The sequence below is a fragment of the Engystomops pustulosus genome, chromosome 5, assembly GCF_040894005.1.
Source record: "Engystomops pustulosus chromosome 5, aEngPut4.maternal, whole genome shotgun sequence".
Lineage (NCBI taxonomy): Eukaryota > Metazoa > Chordata > Amphibia > Anura > Leptodactylidae > Engystomops > Engystomops pustulosus.
This window is the reverse complement of record NC_092415.1, coordinates 198,843,510-198,864,490: the sequence shown is the minus strand read 5'-3', so window position 1 is coordinate 198,864,490 and position 20,981 is coordinate 198,843,510. Positions and strand designations below refer to the sequence as shown.

General features: G+C 48.2%; 1 protein-coding gene across 1 annotated transcript in view; it reads left to right on the top strand.

Annotated features, from left to right (window-relative positions):
• Nucleotides 1–20,981, top strand: part of CALCR (calcitonin receptor) — a 188,758-nt gene that overhangs the window by 151,760 nt on the left and 16,017 nt on the right. Inside the window, exons 8-12 of the mRNA XM_072154324.1 lie at nucleotides 15,270–15,423; nucleotides 15,851–15,911; nucleotides 17,475–17,541; nucleotides 18,507–18,725; nucleotides 19,713–19,754. Coding sequence (XP_072010425.1) covers nucleotides 15,270–15,423; nucleotides 15,851–15,911; nucleotides 17,475–17,541; nucleotides 18,507–18,725; nucleotides 19,713–19,754 — 543 coding nt within the window. The remainder of the gene's footprint in view (nucleotides 1–15,269; nucleotides 15,424–15,850; nucleotides 15,912–17,474; nucleotides 17,542–18,506; nucleotides 18,726–19,712; nucleotides 19,755–20,981) is intronic.

Here is a 20,981-nt window from a genome sequence, read left to right as displayed (position 1 = left end):
CTTAGCTTTAAACACGGCCGCCAAATCTGGCAGCCTGGTCTCCTGCAAAAATAAAATGTCGGCTTCAACACGGCCGAGAAAATCAAAGGCCGCAAATCTAGCCGCATCAGACTTAATGCTGGCGACATTAATGGACGCCAGCGTCAACGGAGTGGGTGCCGCCATCATGAGTGATTGAGTTAGACGGCTTTTTTCTTACTAACTCCCTTCCCTCTACTGTCCTCTGAGGATGATCCCTTTTCCCTTTTCCCTTCAGAATTGGGGCAACTTCTTTTTAACGAAATTGAGGTGTCCATGTTATTACTGGCCCCCAAGGACCCACCCGGACCACCCTCTCCTTCGTCCTTGTCTCCTGGCTCTGAGTCAGTCTCCCACTCTGAGGACCCAGCATCCCCAGAGGATAGAGACTCGGCGCCCCCTGCAGGCTGCTCCGCCGCCACCTCCAGAACCCCACCCTCAGCCTCTCCTTCCGAGGAGGCGATCTCATCGAGGGTGAGGAACTGGTTGGAAAGCTCAACCAGAGGGGAGGAAGTTTTCCCTTCCTTAGGTACCTTAGATAGGCCGCGTTTTTTCTTTTTCTGCTTGCGCTTATTTTCTAGCCAAATCCTGTTATCCTCATCCATACTCTCATAATGGGAGGACGTGGAGGACATGGCACCTTTCTCGCGCTCCATCCTCCTGACCTCCTCATCCAACTCATCATCCCTCAGGGCCTCAGTAGCATGACCAGCCTCTGAGGAAGGACCAAGGGTCACCCCAGCAACCTGAGGCTTCCCCAGTTCTCTCCCTTTTTGTCTGGCTTCAAGCCGCCTTAACTGAGAAGGCGACTTCTTCTTGCTTTTCTTCACAGGCCCCTCAGCTCCTCCACCTCTGCTGGTACCTTCCCCAGCAGAAGCAACCTCCTGGCTCTCCTCCACTGGGGTCACAACCGCATTGGCAAAGGAGCGAGGACAACGGCTGAAAGGGTGACCGAGCTCACCACACAGGTTACACCTAATGTCCTTACAGGATGCAGCGAGATGACCTAGCCCACCACACAAAGCGCACTTCTGCACTTGGCAGCTGGCGCTAAAGTGTGTGGGGTCACCGCACCTGTGACAGACCTTCGGCTGCCCCTGGTAGAAAATCAGGATTCTGTCCCGCCCAAGAAAGGCTGAAGAGGGAATGTGGGCGACTGTGCCGCCTGAACACTTCAACTTCATCATGAAGGTCCAGGCCCCAGACCAAATGCCAAATTCATCGCGGTTTTTCTGAGGTACCTGTACAACCTCACCATAACGACTGAGCCACGTCATGATGTCCATGCAAGAAAGTGACTCGTTACGGGTCAAAACGGTCACTTTCCTGACTGTGTTTTGGCGAGACACTGCTTGCACAGCAAAGTCTCGCCATGCGGGCTCGTTCTTTGCCAGCTCATAATTCGACCAGAAGAGCTCTAAGCCCTCCGGCCGAACAAAGCTGACATCGAACTCCGGAGTACCATAAGGATGTATCAGGGCAAAGATGTCACTAGCCCTGAAGTTCATCTTCAGGAGGAGCTCCACCACCCTTGACCTGGGTGGGCATGCGTCACTGCCCCTCCAGCGAAGACGAACCACATTCCTACGGGCAGCTCCGGGCCCGGTTGTGGGTAAAGACCATACAGTCTCTCCCCCCCTTTTCTCTTGGAAGGCTGCCAGGCCATGCCTGTCTGTCCAGAAGGACAGATCAACATCTCTCCCCTCTACAGTGATTGACTTTTCCCCTCTCCTGAGAGCCTCCAGAAGACGCCTTTGCAAAACGCTGTTCCCAGAGCCAGGAGACAAGGAGTTAACCCCACTTGCCCCAGCGGTGACACTCGCATAGCTCCTTATGGGAGCGGCCACCACTGGGGGTGCAGATGGACCAGCACTCACACCAGGATCCCCCTCAGCGCCATTCACCACCCCCACATTCACCACACTATATACATTACTGCCTCGCTTCCTTGCATCACTGCCTCGCTTCCTTGCATCACTCACACCAGCTGGGCCAGGAGGACCTGGGGTTGCCTCGGCGTCACTGGGCACTGGGGGTAGAGCTACCTCCATAGCTGATACAGCCTGAGAAGAGGCAGCTCCAACCCCGATCTTACTTGTGCCCTCTGCCTCATTGGCATTAACCCCTTGTTGTCCTGCAGTTTTTATAATGTTTGAGCATCGCTGCTCGATTGGTGGTAGAGGCCTCTTGTCCTTACAGACTCCAGACAGTCTTTTTGCCCCTTTCATATCTTCAGAGTTTGATGCACCAATACAGAATAACACTTTTCCTGCGACTTTCTCTGCAGGCTGCACGGGATGTTTGGGAGGCGCCGCACTACAAGCCCCAGCAGCCCCATCACACTGCCGCTGCTCACCGGAGCAAGCAACAGCGCTAAGGGCCACAGGAGCCACCGCCACTGCCCCTGGCACTGGGCCACCCCCCCCTCCCACTGGGGGGCAGCGCACAGTACCAGGACCTGCCAGATCGCCCTCACTGTCCGGCCTTTCGGCCGATGCCTTCCCTGCACCATCCTTGCTACTACAAACAAGGCTGGTGCTCTGCGCCATGATGGAACGTGGCTTTGCACTCTCCCCGCACCCTGGCACCGAGTCCACTGCAGGATTCGTGCTGGGCTGGGTAACGGGGCCTACACGACAGGCTGGCACTGCTGCCCGCCCGGAGGGAACAGGGAGGGGACGAAACACCAGATTCACCTCCTGAGACGCCTTGGTCTTCTTGGGTCTCGTCTTCTTTCTCTTTTGGTCGTCACTCGGGATATCATCGCCGAAGGAAAAGTTCTGGAGGTGAACTGGGGACTCAAGCTGACGGATCTGAGCCATTAGCGCCCCCCCCTGGCCGCTGTCATCACTTTCCTCCTCCAGGTTGGCAGAGCCGCAGCCTGATGGTAATGGCGCTTGCTCCGCAGGCAGCCTGTCGTGCGAGGCCTGCTGGTGTTGGTGCAGGCCACCAGACGGACACGGCAGGTCTTCCTCTTCCTCCTCATCATCGCCATCATCCGCCTGGATCTCAAGCCCCTTCAGCTTTCTCAGCTGCTCCTGGCGCATGTCATCAAACCTCGCATCATTCTCCAATTTTTCACGAAACGGACCGCTGTGCTCACGGATAAGATGACGCTTCTCCTGCAGAGCGGTGACCTCGGCTTTTAGTCTGTCTATGGTGGTAAGTAGATCAGACTTTTTCTTTCTCTGCGTAGCCACCCCCGCTAGGGCCAAGGTCTCCCTTATCTCCTCCTGGAGCCTCCTCAGCGCTTTTCCAGCTTCCTCGTACTCACGGAGGTGCTCAGCAATCCGGGAGCCATAGATGGAAGCAGACTCCCGGGCCTTAAGATCACCCCATGCTTTTTGCACACCCCCGTGAGCACCCAGCTTTTCAGCTGAACCACCCAGCTTTCCCGCACATACATCCAGCTTTCCAGGAGGAGCACTCAGGCTGATGTCACTTGCCTTGATCTTCTGTGAACCGGAGACCTTGCGGCTTCCCTGGGTCTTGGGGGTGGCAGCCGAGGTCACATCGCTGCGTCCTTGGCTCCGGGCAGATCTTCTCACCCCTTCTGCTTTGGCCGGTAACTTGTTTTTCCTGCCTCCCGCCGGCCTGGTCCGGGAGACAGGAGCCTGGGACTTTCCAGCTTGATTCATCCCAGAGAACCCACTCCCTCCCTGGGGAGGAGAGAGCAGGCCTGGGTGGATGGAGATTGCTCCAGGTGGTGCAGGAGCTCAGCAGCACACAACCACACCCGTCAGCAGCTCACAGCAGAATGAGAATGCACTCACTATTCTGCTGCTGGTGCAGTCACTGTGTACATACATGACATTACTTATCCTGTACTGATCCTGAGTTACATCCTGTATTATACCCCAGAGCTGCACTCACTATTCTGCTGCTGGTGCAGTCACTGTGTACATACATGACATTACTTATCCTGTACTGATCCTGAGTTACATCCTGTATTATACCCCAGAGCTGCACTCACTATTCTGCTGCTGGTGCAGTCACTGTGTACATACATGACATTACTTATCCTGTACTGATCCTGAGTTACATCCTGTATTATACCCCAGAGCTGCACTCACTATTCTGCTGCTGGTGCAGTCACTGTGTACATACATGACATTACTTATCCTGTACTGATCCTGAGTTACAGCCTGTATTATACTCCAGAGCTGCACTCACTATTCTGCTGCTGGTGCAGTCACTGTGTACATACATGACATTACTTATCCTGTACTGATCCTGAGTTACATCCTGTATTGTATCCCAATATTATACTTTATGGGACAATTCCATATACCCAAGAATCCATATACCAGACATAGTCTAAGTGTTCTAGTATATACCGTCGCCCCCTGGAATGTCAAGCAGGTCACTTGCAATTTAAGAACGAATCTATCAGCTACGGAAGGAAGCAAAGTCATTAAACTTCCCAAAAGTGACAAGAATGAAAATTCTCCTCATGCCCAGTGAAAATCCAGAACCCGAGCCCTGATATGTATATGAAATGTATCTGGGAGGAGGGGGTGAGAGCTGTCAGATCTATACATTACTATCAGAGTAGAACAAATTACATTGCAGTCAGTCTGACTTTTCTCATTATCACACTCAATGAAGTAGATAATTAACACTATATATAAATAACGGATGGAAGACGATCGCCAGGACGTGGGAGAACTCTATTACCGGGGTGCTGTAGGCACAGGTTGGTTTGTTACATGGGTAATTGTATGTAGTTGCACAGTAAGGAGTTGTATTAGTACATGTGCACTCTATGGCGGTATAAAATGTATAAAGTTGTTCTTCAGCTGGTTACATGTGCACTATATGGCGGTATTCTTCCCACTTATCGCCTGTGTTATTACACAGAAGTACTTTGGGCCGGCAGGACCAAGTTCACGTCTCTCCAGAAGTTTCCCATTTCTTCGCCATGTCTTGAGGTTGACCTGGAGACGCCTTGTCTCCTCTCTTCAGACGCTATCGCTGATCTGAGCAACTTTCGTGACTTTCCTTTGTCACCATCGCGCAGTTGATAGACAACTCAATCTCTGTGCGAGCCGACCTGACACCTGCAATACACCGCCGGGCCTCGCAACGTCTCCTGGCAATTGTCTTCTCTGCCGATGAGAGACGCCTCTAACACGAGGTGACAGAATCAGACATTTACCTCTTCACTGCCAAATCCCAGCCGCTTCCAGGAATTTACTGACTCCGAGACACTTCAAATGTGAGGAAGCCGTCCAAATATATGCATTGTGTATCATCATTACTGACTAATCTATAGCTACAGAATGGCGCCCCCCAGGGCTGGATTAAGGGTGGTGGGGGCCCCTGGGCGCAATCTGGTGGGGGCCCTTCCAACAATGCTTATGGAAGTATATAGCCTGCCAGCCCCCTGTAGTATGTAGACTGCCAGCCCAGTGTAGTATGTAGCCTGCCAGCCCCCTGTAATATGTAGCCTGCCAGCCCCCTGTAGTATGTAGCCTGCCAACTGGTGGGGGCCCCTTTAAAAAGTGAAAGTGGTGGGGGCCCCGGGGCTCGAGCCCCATGAGCCCCTCCTTTAATCCGGTCCTGGCGCCCCCTACGTCTCATCCACTAGTAATATATCAGCTTATATTTTTAGTTAGCAGGTTCTCAGGTTCTCCATACAGTCTCACACACATGCTGACATTAGGTGGGAAGAGACACTATTTTTTAGGGGTCATGTCCTTCTTTATAGCAGGTCACTGCCCTCCTGATGCTGCAATTGGTACTTCCTGAGGCAACAGGCTCAACTATGGATGGTTCACACCTGCTTAAGGTTTCATTTGTCCTAATGTCCTCTTATTGCAGGCAGAGAATGTTGTCCTGAGTAGATCCTGGTCTCATAGGTGGAGCTTGGTGTCATAGGTCAAAGCCTGGTGTCATAGATGGAGTCTGGTGTCATAGATGAAGTCTGGTATTATAGTCGGAGTCTGTTGTCTATTGTGGACCTTGGTGTCATAGGTAGGAGGTTGTTATTATAAGTTGGAGTCTGGTGTCACAGGTTGACCTTGGTGTCATAGGTCAGAGCCTGGTGTCATAGATGGAGTCTGTATCATAGTCAGAGTGTTGTCTATTGTGGACCTTGGTGTAGCTTGGTGTCATAGGTTCATAGGTAGGAGGTTGATATCATAGGTTGGAATCTAATGTCACTGGTGGACCTTGGTGTCATAGGTCAGAGCCCGGTGTCATAGATGGAGTCTGGCATCATAGTGGGAGTCTGGTGTCTAAGGTTGGCCTTGGTGTCATAGGAGGATCTTGTTGTCATAGGTCGGAGCCTGATGTCCTTGGTTTGGCTCAGTAACATGAGTGGAGCTTGTAGACATATATCTGAGCCTGTTGTCATAGTTCAGAGCCTGATGGCATAGATGGAGCCTGGTATTATAAATTAGAGTCTGGTGTCTACAGTGGACCTTGGTGTTATAGGTGGAGCTTATTGTTATAGGGTGAAGCCTGATGTCCTAAGTGGGGCTTGGTAACATAAGTGGAGGTTGTTGTCATATATCGGAGCCTGTTGTCATAGTTCAGAGCCTGGTATCATAGGTGGTGTCCGTGTTGTAGGTGGTATGTGTGTCATAGGTGGTGTCCGTGTTGTAGGTGGAGTCTGGTGTCATAGGGGGGGTCCATGTTGTAGGTGGAGTCTGATTTCATAGGGGATGTCCATGTTGTAGGTGGAGTCTGGTGTCATAGGGGGTGTCCATGTTGTAGGTGGAGTCTGGTTTCATAGGGGATGTCCATGTTGTAGGTGGAGTCTGGTGTCATAGGGGGTGTCCATGTTGTAGGTGGAGTCTGGTTTCATAGGGGATGTCCATGTTGTAGGTGGAGTCTGGTTTCATAGGGGATGTCCATGTTGTAGGTAGAGTCTGGTGTCATAGATCCATACTTGGTGTTGTAAGTGGAGTCTTGTGTCATAAGTGGAGCTAAATTTTCTGGGTGTATCTAGATGTCGTTGGCAGAGCCTGATGTCATTGTTGCATCTTTATGGCATTGGTGGAGCTATTTAAACTGTCCAAATATATACATTGTACTGTATATCCTAATTACTTAATTTGTCCTTGTCATTGGTGGATCATGGAGTTATGGTGGCAGCAGACCCTTGCAGGTCAGGTGGACTATATGTGCGGCTAAGAGACAGGCAAAGACCTATTCAAAGTACAATCCAAAATTTGGGAGTGCAGTGTAAGTGCAATCCAATAGATATGCAAATGTCAGGGTGCGTTCACACATGCGTTTTGTAAATGTAATGTTGACAGCAATGTAATTAGTCAAATATCCTCTTCTCCTTTGTTGTAATGCATTTCAAAATGCATGCGTTAACGCCACGTGTGAACGCAGCCTCAGGGCACCGATTCAGAGTCAATTAGAATATAAGCAGAAGGTCAGAACAGGGGGCAGAGAGTCGGATCCAAAAGCAAGGTCAGAAAAACAGGTAATTAGACATAAAATGAGAAGCAACTTTGAAGGACACTAACAAGATAGGAGACTTCCTGTGGGATAAACAGCCTTAAAGCATAACTGTAAAGTTGCTAACAAGAAATTGTGTTGGCACAGCTGGAAAGAGCCTTTGATAACAATTCCAACGATACCTGTATCAGGCTGCTGGCTTCTTCCTAGCCTGAGATATATCTGGTATATAGAACATTGGATTCAGTTATTCCTGATGTGGGCGGGCACTTCCAGGCTGTGACATCAGCTCAGGGCAATGAAGCCAGAACAGGACAGGATGTTTGTAATTGGTCGATCTGAAGCCAATCTGAGTCACATGCTTGTGACATCACTTAAGGTCATTTGCCAGAACACTAAGGACTTTCAAATGATGCAGACCAGCAGGTTCTTACATCACTTAAGATCCTACAGCCCCTCCTTCCAAGTTTCCTGTTGTTTCTTGCCGTTCTATACAGTTTCCTATTGTTACCAGGAAGCATGGCAAATGGAGATTAGCCTGGGGGGTGGGTGGGGGAGGGGGCAAGGTAAAGCCTCTGCTAGCTGCTAAACACTTGCAGATAGCTAATAACAGTAAATTAGAGATGTGCTTATTTTTGCTTAGTGCAGAGTTAGGCAAAAGTTTTTATTCTTAACAGTTGTACTTTAAACAACCCACAGGTACAGCAGAGGCAGCAGGTCACAGGTGCAGCAGAGGCAGCAGGTCCCAGGTGCAGCAGAGGTAGCAGGTCCCAGGTGCAGCAGAGGCTGCAGGTCCCAGGTGCAGCAGAGGCTGCAGGTCCCAGGTGCAGCAGAGGCTGCAGGTCACAGGTGCAGCAGAGGCAGCAGGTCACAGGTGCAGCAGAGGCAGCAGGTCACAGGTGCAGCAGAGGCAGCAGGTCCGAGGTGCAGCAGAGGCAGCAGGTCCGAGGTGCAGCAGAGGCAGCAGGTCCGAGGTGCAGCAGAGGCAGCAGGTCCGAGGTGCAGCAGAGGCTGCAGGTCACAGGTGCAGCAGAGGCTGCAGGTCACAGGTGCAGCAGAGGCTGCAGGTCACAGGTGCAGCAGAGGCTGCAGGTCACAGGTGCAACAGAGGCTGCAGGTCACAGGTGCAGCAGAGGCAGCAGGTCACAGTTTCTTAAAGTGGCCAGGACTGGAGCAGAGAGCCCACGACGAGGAAGAGCAGTGAGATAAGAGTATGAAGACGTAGAAATTCTCTGCCCTTGTTTATCGATTATTTTATGGACCATAAAATTCTAAGTTGGGTCATAAAATCCTAAGCACCATCCGGGCCTTTCCTTCCGAGTGTAATCCGAGAACGTTAATATAATTACTATCGCTTCTTCATGAGTTATAGAAGGTCCAATTTTATGAAGAACAAGTTATCCTGTTCTAGAGAAACTCCTTCCAGGACATAAAGTAGGGAGTAACGTTAGAAAACCATTTGAAGACCATTTGCTCAGGATTACAATACTGGGGTCAGACAAGGGGGATTTGACATTTTGGGAGTCTCAAGCAATGTTACAACATGCGGCGCCCCATCAAATACTTAAAGGAAATCTACCACCAGGATGAAGGATTGTAAACCAAGCACACTGACATACTGGTGAGTGCCCCATCTGGCAGATTCTGCTTTTCTTTTAGCTTCTTAGGACCTTGTTTTTACAATAAAAAGGTTTCAGAAATTGAGCAAATGAGCCTCAGGGGCTCCAGACCCCATAGATGTCAATAGAGCTTGGAGCCCCGAAGGTTCATCTGCATAATTTTTAAAGCCTCTTTTTCTTAAAAACAAAGGCATACAAGGCTACAAGAAGAGCAGATCCTGCCAGAGGGGGCTAACACCAGTATGTCAGTGTGCTTGGTATACATCCTGGGGGTAGATTTCCTTAAAATACACCCCTTGGTGTAATGGGGCCAAACCCCACCATAAGGTAGACAAGGACAATGATGGTCCTCATCTTAGTCTCCTTCCTGGTTTCCCAAAACAGGAATCTTCCGTTATGGCTAAATCCACCACTGGGGACACATAGCACCATAGAGCATTTGTATTTTTGAGGGCCCCAAGCAGAGTTATTTCTCGAGGACCTCTAATGCCAGACTGTGCCCCTTGATGTGATGAGGCACCGCTCAGTCTCATTTATTCCTTCACCCCATGGCACTTAAAATTTTGCGAGGGGTAAGGAGCGAGGCGGACACTGCAACTGGACAGTAGCACCCAGAAAGTGGGGCGTCATCCCTCTCCTCCTTGGTTATAAAAGCCGGCTCGTCTGTGGGGTCCCCAGAAGTTGTGTGGGATCTATTATAGCTAAATCCATTCCTGGCAGATAACACAGGATCACACCGTAGGAAATAGGTGATAAGGACCTCACATATTGGGGCTCATTTACTAAGGGTCCGCGTTCCGCACTATCGTCGGAACACCCGACGATTTCCAATGTGCGCCTCATTTAGAAGGGGTTTTCGGCGCATGCGCCAACTTTCATGCAACAGAAATCGGGGGACGGGCCGATGGACGATCCAACAGATTCGGACAACGCGCGGGATTTAACATTCAAAATTGTGTCCCAAGCCATGCACTTACATGCACCGGGAAGAAGAAGGTGAACTCCGGCGGACCTGAGCAGGGAAGAAGGTGAACTCCGGCGGACCTGAGCGGGGAAGAAGGTGAACTCCGGCGGACCTGAGCGGGGAAGAAGGTGAACTCCGGCGGACCTGAGCGGGGAAGCGACACATGTCGGATCCTTGTCGGACAACGCACCTCGGGGGATCGCGAGGGGACGGGTAAGTAAATGCGCCCCATTATAATCCACAGCTGATTTTGGCTTCAAAAACTGCATCTGAAAAAGTGAAGTGTGAACGCACCCTTATTTATTTCCCCAAATGAATCTTAGATGTAATATCAGCAGCATCCATGTTCTGGTAATCTTGGACCGCCCCTTTAAGAAGAGTTGCACTATTCCTAATGCAGACCAATGTTCTAGAGGGAGGAATGTGCTTTATTTGTAGCGGCTGATGCCCTGTCTCCTAGGAGAATAGTTCACTTCAGTTACAGAGTCAGAATTTTGACAGGTTCATGTCTTCCATCAATATCGGACATAAATAAGAAGGAGAAATTCTTCACATTCTGTCTGTATCTCGGCTGCTGCTCATTCAGATGGATCTGAAGTCTAAAACTCTTCCAAAGGCCAAGAATAAAATCATATATAGGAAAGTTTGATGTCCTTTCAACAGGCAGCATGTTATAGAGCAGAAGGAGCTGAACAGATTTATCAAAGTGTCCTATCTGCAGGCAGCATGTTATAGAGCAGAAGGAGCTGAACAGATTTATCAAAGTGTCCTATCTGCAGGCAGCATGTTATAAAGAAGAAGGAGCTGAGCAGATGATACATAGGGGCAGATTTACTTACCCGGCCCATTCGCGATCCAGCGGCGTGTTCTCTGCGCTGGATTCGGGTCCGGCCGGGAATTATCAAGGCCGTCCACCAGGTGGCGCTGCTGCGCCGAAATGCCCTGAAATTCACCGGCCTATCCTGGATGAAGGTAAGTGCAATTCTTTTGTTAAATGCGGCGGTTTTTCCGAATACGTCAGGTTTTCGTTCGACCACGCCCCCCGATTTCCGTCGCGCGCATGCCGGCGCCGATGCGCCACAATCTGATCGCGTGCGCCAAAATCCCGGGGCAATTCAGGTACAATCGGCGCAAATCGGAAATATTCGGGTAACACGTTGGGAAACCGCGAATCGGGCCTTTAGTAAATGACCCCCATAGTGTCCTATCTGCAGGCAGCATGTCATAGAGCAGGAAGAGCTGAGCAGATTGTACATTGCGTCCTATCTGCAGACCGCATGTTATAGTGCAGGAGGAGCTGAGCAGATTGTACATAGTGTCCTATCTGCAGGCAGCATGTTATAGAGCAGGAGGAGCTGAGCAGATTGTACATAGTGTCCTATCTGCAGGCAGCATGTTATAGAGCAGGAGGAGCTGAGCAGATTGTACATAGTGTCCTATCTGCAGGCAGCATGTTATAGAGCAGGAGGAGCTGAGCAGATTGTACATAGTGTCCTATCTGCAGACTGCATGTTATAGTGCAGGAGGAGCTGAGCAGATTGTACATAGTGTCCTATCTGCAGGCAGCACGTTATAGAGCAGGAGGAGCTGTGTAGATTGTACAGAGTGTCATATATGCAGCCAGCACGTTATAGAGCAGAAGGGGCTGAGCAGATTGTACATAGTGTCCTATCTGCAGGCATCATGTTATATAGAAGGAGGAGCTGAACAGATTGTACATAGTGTCCTATCTGCAGGTAGTGTATTATAGAGCAAGAGGGGCTGTGCAGGTTGTACATAGTGTCCTGTCTACAGGCAGCATGTTATAGAACAGGAGGAGCTGAGCAGATTATAAAATTGTCCTATCTGCAGGCAGCATGTTATAGAGCAGGAGGAGCTAAGCAGACTGTACACAGTGTCCTATCTGCAGGCAGCATGTTATAGAGCAGGAGGCACTGAGCAGATTGTACATAGTGTCCTATCTGAAGGCAGCATGTTATAGAGCAGGAGGAGCTGAGCAGATTGTACATATTGTGGAATCTGCAAGCAGCATGTTATAGAGCAGGAGTCACTGAGCAGATTGTACATCGTGTCCTATCTGCAGGCAGCATGTTATAGAGCAGGAGGAGCTGAGCAGATTGTACATCGTTTCCTATCTGCAGGCAGCATGTTATAGAGAAGGAGGAGCTGAGCAGATTGTACATAGTGTCCTATCTGCAGGCAGCATGTTATAGAGCAGGAGGAGCTGAGCAGATTGTATATAGTGTCTTATCTGCAGGCAGCATGTTGTAGAGCAGGAGGAGCTGAGCAGATCGTACATCGTGTCCTATCTGCAGGAGCATGTTATAGAGCAGGAGGAGCTGAGCAGATTGTACATAGTGTTCTATCTGCAGGAAGCATGTTGTAGAGCAGGAGGAGCTGAGCAGATTGTACATAGTGACCTATCTGCAGGAGCATGTTATAGAGCAGGAGGAGCTGAGCAGATTGTACATAGTGTCCTATCTGCAGGAGCATGTTATAGAGCAGGAGGAGCTGAGCAGATTGTACATAGTGTTCTATCTGCAGGAAGCATGTTGTAGAGCAGGAGGAGCTGAGCAGATTGTACATAGTGACCTATCTGCAGGAGCATGTTATAGAGCAGGAGGAGCTGAGCAGATTGTACATCGTGTCCTATCTGCAGGAGCATGTTATAGAGCAGGAGGAGCTGAGCAGATTGTACATAGTGTTCTATCTGCAGGAAGCATGTTGTAGAGCAGGAGGAGCTGAGCAGATTGTACATAGTGACCTATCTGCAGGAGCATGTTATAGAGCAGGAGGAGCTGAGCAGATTGTACATAGTGTCCTATCTGCAGGCAGCATGTTATAGAGCAGAAGGAGCTAAGCTGATTGTACATCGTGTCCTATCTGCAGGCAGCATGTAATAGAGCAGGAGGAGCTGAGCAGATTGTACATAATCATGTTATAGAGCAGGAGGAGCTGAGCAGATTGTACATAGTGTCCTATCTGCAGGCAGCATGTTGTAGAGCAGGATGAGCTGAGCAGATTGTACATCGTGTCCTATCTGCAGGCAGCATGTTATAGAGCAGAAGGAGCTGAGCAGATTGTACATAGTGTCCTATCTGCAGGCAGCATGTTATAGAGCAGAGGCAGCTGAGCTGATTGTACATAGTGTCCTATCTGCAGGCATCATGTTATAGAGCAGGAGCAGCTGAGCAGATTGTACATAGTGTCCTATCTGAAGGGAGCATATTATAGAGCAGGAGGAGCTGAGCAGATTGTACATAGTGTCCTATCTGAAGGGAGCATATTATAGAGCAGGAGGAGCTGAGCAGATTGTACATAGTGTCCTATCTGAAGGGAGCATATTATAGAGCAGGAGGAGCAGAGCAGATTGTACATAGTGTCCTATCTGAAGGGAGCATATTATAGAGCAGGAGGAGCTGAGCAGATTGTACATAGTGTCCTATCTGAAGGGAGCATATTATAGAGCAGGAGGAGCTGAGCAGATTGTACATAGTGTCCTATCTGAAGGGAGCATATTATAGAGCAGGAGGAGCAGAGCAGATTATACATAGTGTCCTATCTGAAGGGAGCATATTATAGAGCAGGAGGAGCTGGCCCTTTTGCACCCCCCAGGCCATGCAATAGGTATTACATAATAAATGATTAGTGTTTGGATTGTGCCTTTAATTCTTATGATGGGATAACAATAAGTCGCCGCTTTACATGTTTGTGTTTCTGTAAATAAGATGATATTTTCCATCAGATGATTATGCGGCTGCGATGCGTCTCCGTGATGTTTCCTTCATCCAATCCTATTTTCTTCTGATTTCCCTAATCATTTCCCATATTAAGCGGCTGCCGGATACTATAGGCCCAATAGGAGGGCGAGCGGCGGAGATGTTGTCCCATTTATGGACTCCATTACCCTACTGTCTAGACGGACTATTAGGAAAGCATTGTATCGTGGAGACCCGTCGCAGCTCCGCCGCAGCCTTGTCTTATGAGATGTGATTAGTAATATTGGAGATTATTCCGGGGGCCGTTCACTCCCTGCATCCAGAAGACAGAAGGAAAATGAGTGATTTACAAAAAGGGCCCCAAATTTTTTAAAAAAATTCTATTGAGGGTCATTGGTGATTTCCTCCAGACATGAAGGGGTAAAGTTTCATCTCGGTTTTATCGGATCAGAGAATCTTGTTTCTCAGTCTGGGGATCCTAATGGACCTTGTACTAAGGAGAGGTCATACGGCCCAGGTAGGTGGTTGGGTTCTGGGTCATCTCTCTTACCAAGGTCTCGGGTCTCGGTAAGATTGGTGGAGGGGACAGCTGCTAGTTCTGACTTCTTCCTTTTAAAGGGAACCTGTCAGCAGAAAGGGAACCTGTCACCATTAAACTTCTAGTCCACTCTGGTCGGGGCTGAAATGTCCTCTCTAGAATTTCCTCTTTTGTGTGAATTCTCACCCGTTTACCGATAAAAAAAAACCCCTGTATTCTGAGGACCTTTCAGTGCAGCAGCATTTTTTTTGTGCCATGCACCAGATATGTTCATCTTACTAATTCTGTATCTGAGCTCCGTAGGAATTTCTCTTCTCCTCATGTCTCTGGACTCTACAGGCAGTTCTTTCCTCATGTCTCTGGACTCTACGGGCAGTTCTCTCCTCATGTTTAAGGGCTCTACAGGCAGTTCTCTCCTCATGTCTGTAGGAAATTCTTTCCATCTCATATCACCATACAAGGTGCAGACCTCCGAATCTGATGGCACACAAACTGTAGAATCGCCACATTCACTCTTACCCCCCACCAAGTAAATAAAGACATCTCCTGGAGAAAAAGTGGTGGCTGACCACAACATTATTAACCAATCACATGTACGACCTGCGCACAAAGGATTCAATCATTGGATAAACGAAAAACCCTTCCGAGAAAATATACAACCCTAGGGGGGGGGGGGACATGTCTACCCGGTTGTAGGACGGGATCAGAGAGACTGATCCGGGACAGGAGCAGAGGAGCCACCTGAGGCTGAAAGCTCAGCAATGTCCTTCAGCTCCATAGAGATGACTGGAGCAGAAGGGACATGCGTAGGGGTCCAACGGAGGCACCTGGGACCCCATTGGACCCCCCATTCTCGTGATCTGTGGGTTTCTCATCACTGAGTCCCTCACTGATCACCAAGTTAGACCCTATCCACCATGTTTGGTGGGAAACCCGCTTTAATCAGCCTGGTGGTCCACCCCCTCTCTGACACATTCCCGATTTGTATCTTCCAGGTGAGCTGCAAGGTTCTCCAGTTCTTCCACCAGTATATGATGGGATGTAACTATTTCTGGATGTTGTGTGAAGGCATCTACCTCCACACCTTGATAGTGGTGGCCGTGTTTGCGGAAGAACAGCATCTGCACTGGTATTATCTCCTGGGCTGGGGTAAGTGCATCCATCCCTTTAATTACTCATAAATCCAGACACTTTAAACTTCTTATATTTGTTCTCTTTGACCTCCTTCCTTCTAAAATCAACTTTTAAAATTATATAAATGAGCCAGAATTGGCTCTAGGGGGGAATTACCAGAGTCCTTCACAGGCTGTTACAGGGAAGAAAGTGTAACAGCCTGTGAAGCTACAACATAGAGGGGCTCTGGTAACTCCCCCAGGGAGGTGCAGCATTGTGCAGAGCTTTGTGGATGAGGGTGATTATTTTAAACTGTATTCGGAAGGCGACGGGAAATCAGAAGACAAGAAGTTCAGTCTTAGAAAGATTCAATTTATAAGTCTCAGCTCCAATCTAGAAGCGCTGCTAGTGATGATGTACCACCCCTTTAAGGGAAACCTTATTATACTTTCCTGTTTTTCAGGATTTCCATTAGTGCCGACATCGATTCACGCCTTTGCCAGAACAAAATATTTCAATGACAAGTAAGTGGTCAATGTTTCTTTTTTGTGTATTTTATTGTTACAAAGTTATATACAAGATAGGTTCTTTGGGTTTGTTCTTAAGTTGAATTTGTATGTAAGTCGAAACTGTATATTTTATAATTGTAGCTCCAGACAAAAAATTTGTTTGTCCCAGTGACAATTTTTTGCTGTCATGGATCAAGGATTATGAATAAAGCTTCATTACAGACACCTTACAGCTGATCATTGCAGTCTGGGACTATAGTAACATCCAGAGAGGTCAGCAGAGGTCACAGGCATCAGAGGGGTCCGTCTGTAACTAGGGGTCATCTGTAAGTCGGGTGTCCTTAAGTAGGGGACAAAATATGATCTCTTAAATATGAGCTCATTTACTAACCTGGTCCAGTCGCAATCCCGCGGTGCCTTGTCCGACGTGGATTTGGGTTCTGCCGGGATTCACTAAGGTCGTGCACCCGATATCCTGCAATGTGTCGCTTCTGCGCTGAGATCCGCCGGAGTTCACCTGCTTCTTCTCGGTGCATGTAAGTGCTTGATCTTGCGACATATTTAGTTTTTTAAATTCTGCGGTTTTTACGAATCCGTCGGGTTGTCCGAAGGCCACGCCCCCGGATTTCTGTCACGCGAAAGCCGGCGCGATTGTGCCAAAATCTGATCGCGTGTGCCAAAATCCCATGGGAATTAATCTCAAAACGAAAAAATTTGGGAAACCCGACAAAAGTGCGGCCGCGGAGCTCTTAGTAAATGAGCCCCATAGTCTTTTGTGGATTTGGGTCAAGAATGATTTGATGATATTTTTATGTATAACAGGTTTTCTGTAACTTCATATCAGGACATTTGGTCATTTAGGACTCTTTTTATTAAATAGGTTGTTTTTTAAAAAAAAATACCAGCCTCTCAGGTAAGGGATGAAATGTCCTTTCTAGAATTCCCTCTTTAATATGAAATCTCACTCATTTACCTATATAAAAAAATCTCCTCCAAAGTTAGGCAAATATGACTCATTTCACCTCATCTTCATATGAGGTGAGTCAAGTTTAGTGGTTGCACGGGAAGTGTCACTTCAAAAGCCCTTATCTTCTCTTATATAGCACCTAGAAACATGCTTTATGTTTTATATTAAAGATAAAAATCTAATTTTTTGTGCTACAGAACTGGACATGAATGCAGTTAGAAATAGGTGGGAACTGGATTTTTAGCTACAGCTTGCATTTCCACCCATCTCTTTAGCTGCCTGTATCTCAGTTTCTGTAGATCTTATGTAATCTAAAAGATGAGATCCTTATCTTTAATATGACACCAGCAGCATGTTTCTAGATGCTATGGAACAGAAGATAGAGGCTCCTAAAATGACACTACCCCTGCAACTACTAAACTTGACTTATCTCATGTAAATATGGGATGAGAACAGTCATATTTGCCTGATTCTGGGAATTTTTAAAAAGGACATTTCATCCCCTATCCAAGAGGGCTGGGAGTTTATTGGGGTAAAACCTGATGACAGGTTCCCTTTAATGTTCACATTCATCTTTCTTCTAAAATGTAACCTTGCCTTTTTTTCCACAGTTGCTGGATGAGCGTGGAGACGCATCTTTTATATATTGTCCATGGGCCAATCATGGCTGCTCTGCTGGTAAGAGTCTTGTATTTTCTTAAAGACGGAAGAGAGAAATCCAGACGTAGCAGTCGCCAACTTGACTTGACACCAGTGTCGGACTGGCCCACCAGAGTACCAGAGGATCCTCCGGTGGGCCCCCAGATTGATTTTCTCTGGTGGGCCTAAGGAAACCCATTCCGACACTGCTTGACACTGGTGGGATATTTTAGTATTGACCCGGGAGTCAAGTACAGCACATCTAGGACTGTCCCACTGGATTGGGGTAGGGGGGTTGGGTTGGGATGGTATGGTCCAGGGTAGGACATGCAATAGATTCAAATATATTGAGCAAGTTATTTACAGTTATCTCTCTACTTGGAGCTTTCCCACCCAATTTAGTGGAGGGGGTCCCCACGTTATTAGTCAGCCAACGCACTTCCATGAACAGGACAACTTCTACTGCACAGGAGCCCAAGATACCCAAATCAATACTGATCTGTTGCTTGATTGCCCTTGCCCGGTAATCTTTATGGCCATTGTGCCTTCAACTGGCTACAGCTCTTCCTCTTGTGTTCCCCATACATTACTTGGAAGCTTAAACCACCATCAGAAAACTCCAAAGACGCCTTTGAAGGACCTGGACATGTTGAGTCTTCTATCCCCAGACATCTCCATCAGCGTTGAGCTCCACTATACACATTAGATCAGTGCAGTCCTGTAAAATTTAGGATTTGGCTAACTTCAATGTGTAGGAGAAGGTAGTCCTTCTCATGAACCCAACACTCAGTAGCAGCGAGGATTTAACCGGATTTGGCTTAGTCCTCCATCTCTAGATGCCCCATTGCAGCCAGATGGTCTACACCCTTCCATCAAACGTAGATCAGGAATGTCCTATTGTATCGGTAACCACCTAAATTGTCACAATCTAACGATCCAGTGAGTGATAGGTTGAGAGACTCTCCATAATGAATTCATTGACATTGAACTTCTCTGCTTTCCAGGTCAACTTGTTCTTTCTCCTGAACATTGTCCTCGTTCTGGTGACGAAGTTACGGGACACTCACCGAGCTGAGTCCAACATGTACATGAAAGCTGTCAGAGCCACATTAATTCTGGTGCCGCTGCTGGGTATCCAGTTTGTTATCATTCCGTGGAGGCCGGAGAATCGTCTGGCAGGAGAAATCTATGACTACATTATGCACATATTGATGCATTATCAGGTATCTTCACATTCCACCTATATCTGGAGACATTATTCTCCTCTTAGATGCATGTCCTCAAGTGTTTGGGAGGGGCCATCAACCACTTGTCCTCCATTATTGGTGACTACCATCAGAGGTGCACCATCCATGAGGCGAGTTGAGCCTCTTGCCTGACGCAGCGCCAACTGGAGCAAGATAGGGGGCAGCATCAGGGGCGCATTCAACGTCTATAAAGCACAACCTGATATATTACTTCTGGTTAGGGGAGAGGGGGTTCCGTTCTGTAGCTCGCCTCAGGCAGTAGAGAGTTTCATCCTTGACCACCATTGTAGGACATCCATGACTCTGAACATTTCCATCCCTATGCCCAATTTTACACCTTGGTCCAACCACTTTTAGACAGATGTCCACAAACTCGACATGTTTTGCAGGTCATTTGGTTTGTACGGTTAGGAGTCATTGATATTTGAGTTTGAAGGATTCTCCATTCCACACTTTTGGAATCCATATCATTAGGTATCAGGAAATGTAAGATTATTGGGCCAAGAAACCCTGATATCAAGATGGATGGTCGGGGCCCCTATCTGATCAGAGGGACCTATAGCCTCATCTCCCTCGCCATTGAGTTACATGGATGTTATGGAGACAGCAGCTCCTTAAACTTCAATGGCTGAAGCCAGACTCCCATCTTCCTGGTTGGATAGAATGGTAATTAGGTGTGGGGGGTCTTAGAGATGAGCCCCACCCCTCTACAGCTCTTAAAAAAGTTGGGTAGTCCATTGCATAGGTCACTAGTAGTTGATGGGTGGGGCACCCCTGCCCCGATCTTATATTCTATGGTCGGAACTCTGTTCTTCTTGCTCCATAGAGAATGAGAGCAAAATGGCAACTATTAATGACCCTATGGATAAGTCATTAGTGGTATGAGGAGCTGGAAACCCCCTTTAACAATGACATCTCTGTACGTATACTGCGATGATAGTAATAATGTTCTCTTTTTCCCAGGGATTACTTGTTGCTACAATCTTCTGTTTCTTCAACGGGGAGGTAAGAGTTCCCTTCTCTCATGTATACTGGCTCGTTAATGTTAGATCTTGTATTTACAGAATTTTTGTGATAATTTTAAGTCAATGTTTTTGTGACAAAGCGATCTCCTCTATGAGGGACATTTATCATAGGTTTCCTCCACATTCTCCAGGACTTGGACAATATCCCAAATCTTAAGAAGAGACTCATCACATCCATGTCATTGTCATCAGTCTTCTAACTTCTAGAAGAACTTCTAGAACTTCTATAGCTACTTTGAATGTCTTTAGCCAGAGAGCATTTCCTGAAAGCAGGGGGGTATCCAGGTTCTGGTCAAGTGGGACCAGAAGCCTTAGTTGGCCTTCTCATACGAAGAGTATAGCACAATAATCAACACACTTTCATCGGGTTTCCTGAATATTTCTGTTTTGGGCCAAATTTCCCTGGGTTTTTGCTGCACGCGATCGGACTGTGCCGCATCGGTGCCGGCTTTCACGCAACAGAAATCAGGAGGCGTGGCCGTGGGACAACCCAACAGATTCGGAAATACCTCAGAATTTAAAAAAACAATTTGTGTCGCAAGATCAAGCACTCACATGCACCAGGAAGAAGTAGGAGCTTGGAGCAGCAGCAACACCTACTGGATATCGGGCGCATGACCCTAGTGATTCACGGCAGACCTGAATACTCGTCGGACAACGCGCTGCTGGATCGCGACTGGACCGGGTAAGTAAATGCGTCCCAATATAGTTGAGGGCTCAGTATGGGTTTTGCACTGGGGCGACTCAGTTTTAAGTTACACCTCTGCCTAAAAATTCAGCCCTGAGACGCTGAAACAGGTGCACCACCCATGAGCTTCTTGATTTCTGTAGAGGGGCCTCCCCCACCTCCACTGAAGAGATAGGGGCTCATTTACTAAGGGCCCGTCGGACGCATTTTCGTCAGGTTTCCCAATGATTTCCGTTTTGTGCCAAATTGCCCCAGGGATTTTAGCGCACGATCGGATTTTGGCACTTCGGCGCCGGCTTTCACGCGACAGAAATTGGGGGGCGGGCCGTCGGACATCTAGACGGATTCGAACAACGCGCGGCATTTAACAATTAGAAATGTGTCACAAGATCAGCACTTACAAGCACCGGGAAGAAGCAGGTGGACTCCGGCGGACCTCGGCGCAGAAGCGACGGATGCAGGAAATCACAAGCTACGTGAATCACGTCGGACCCAAATCCTCGTCGGACAACGCACCGC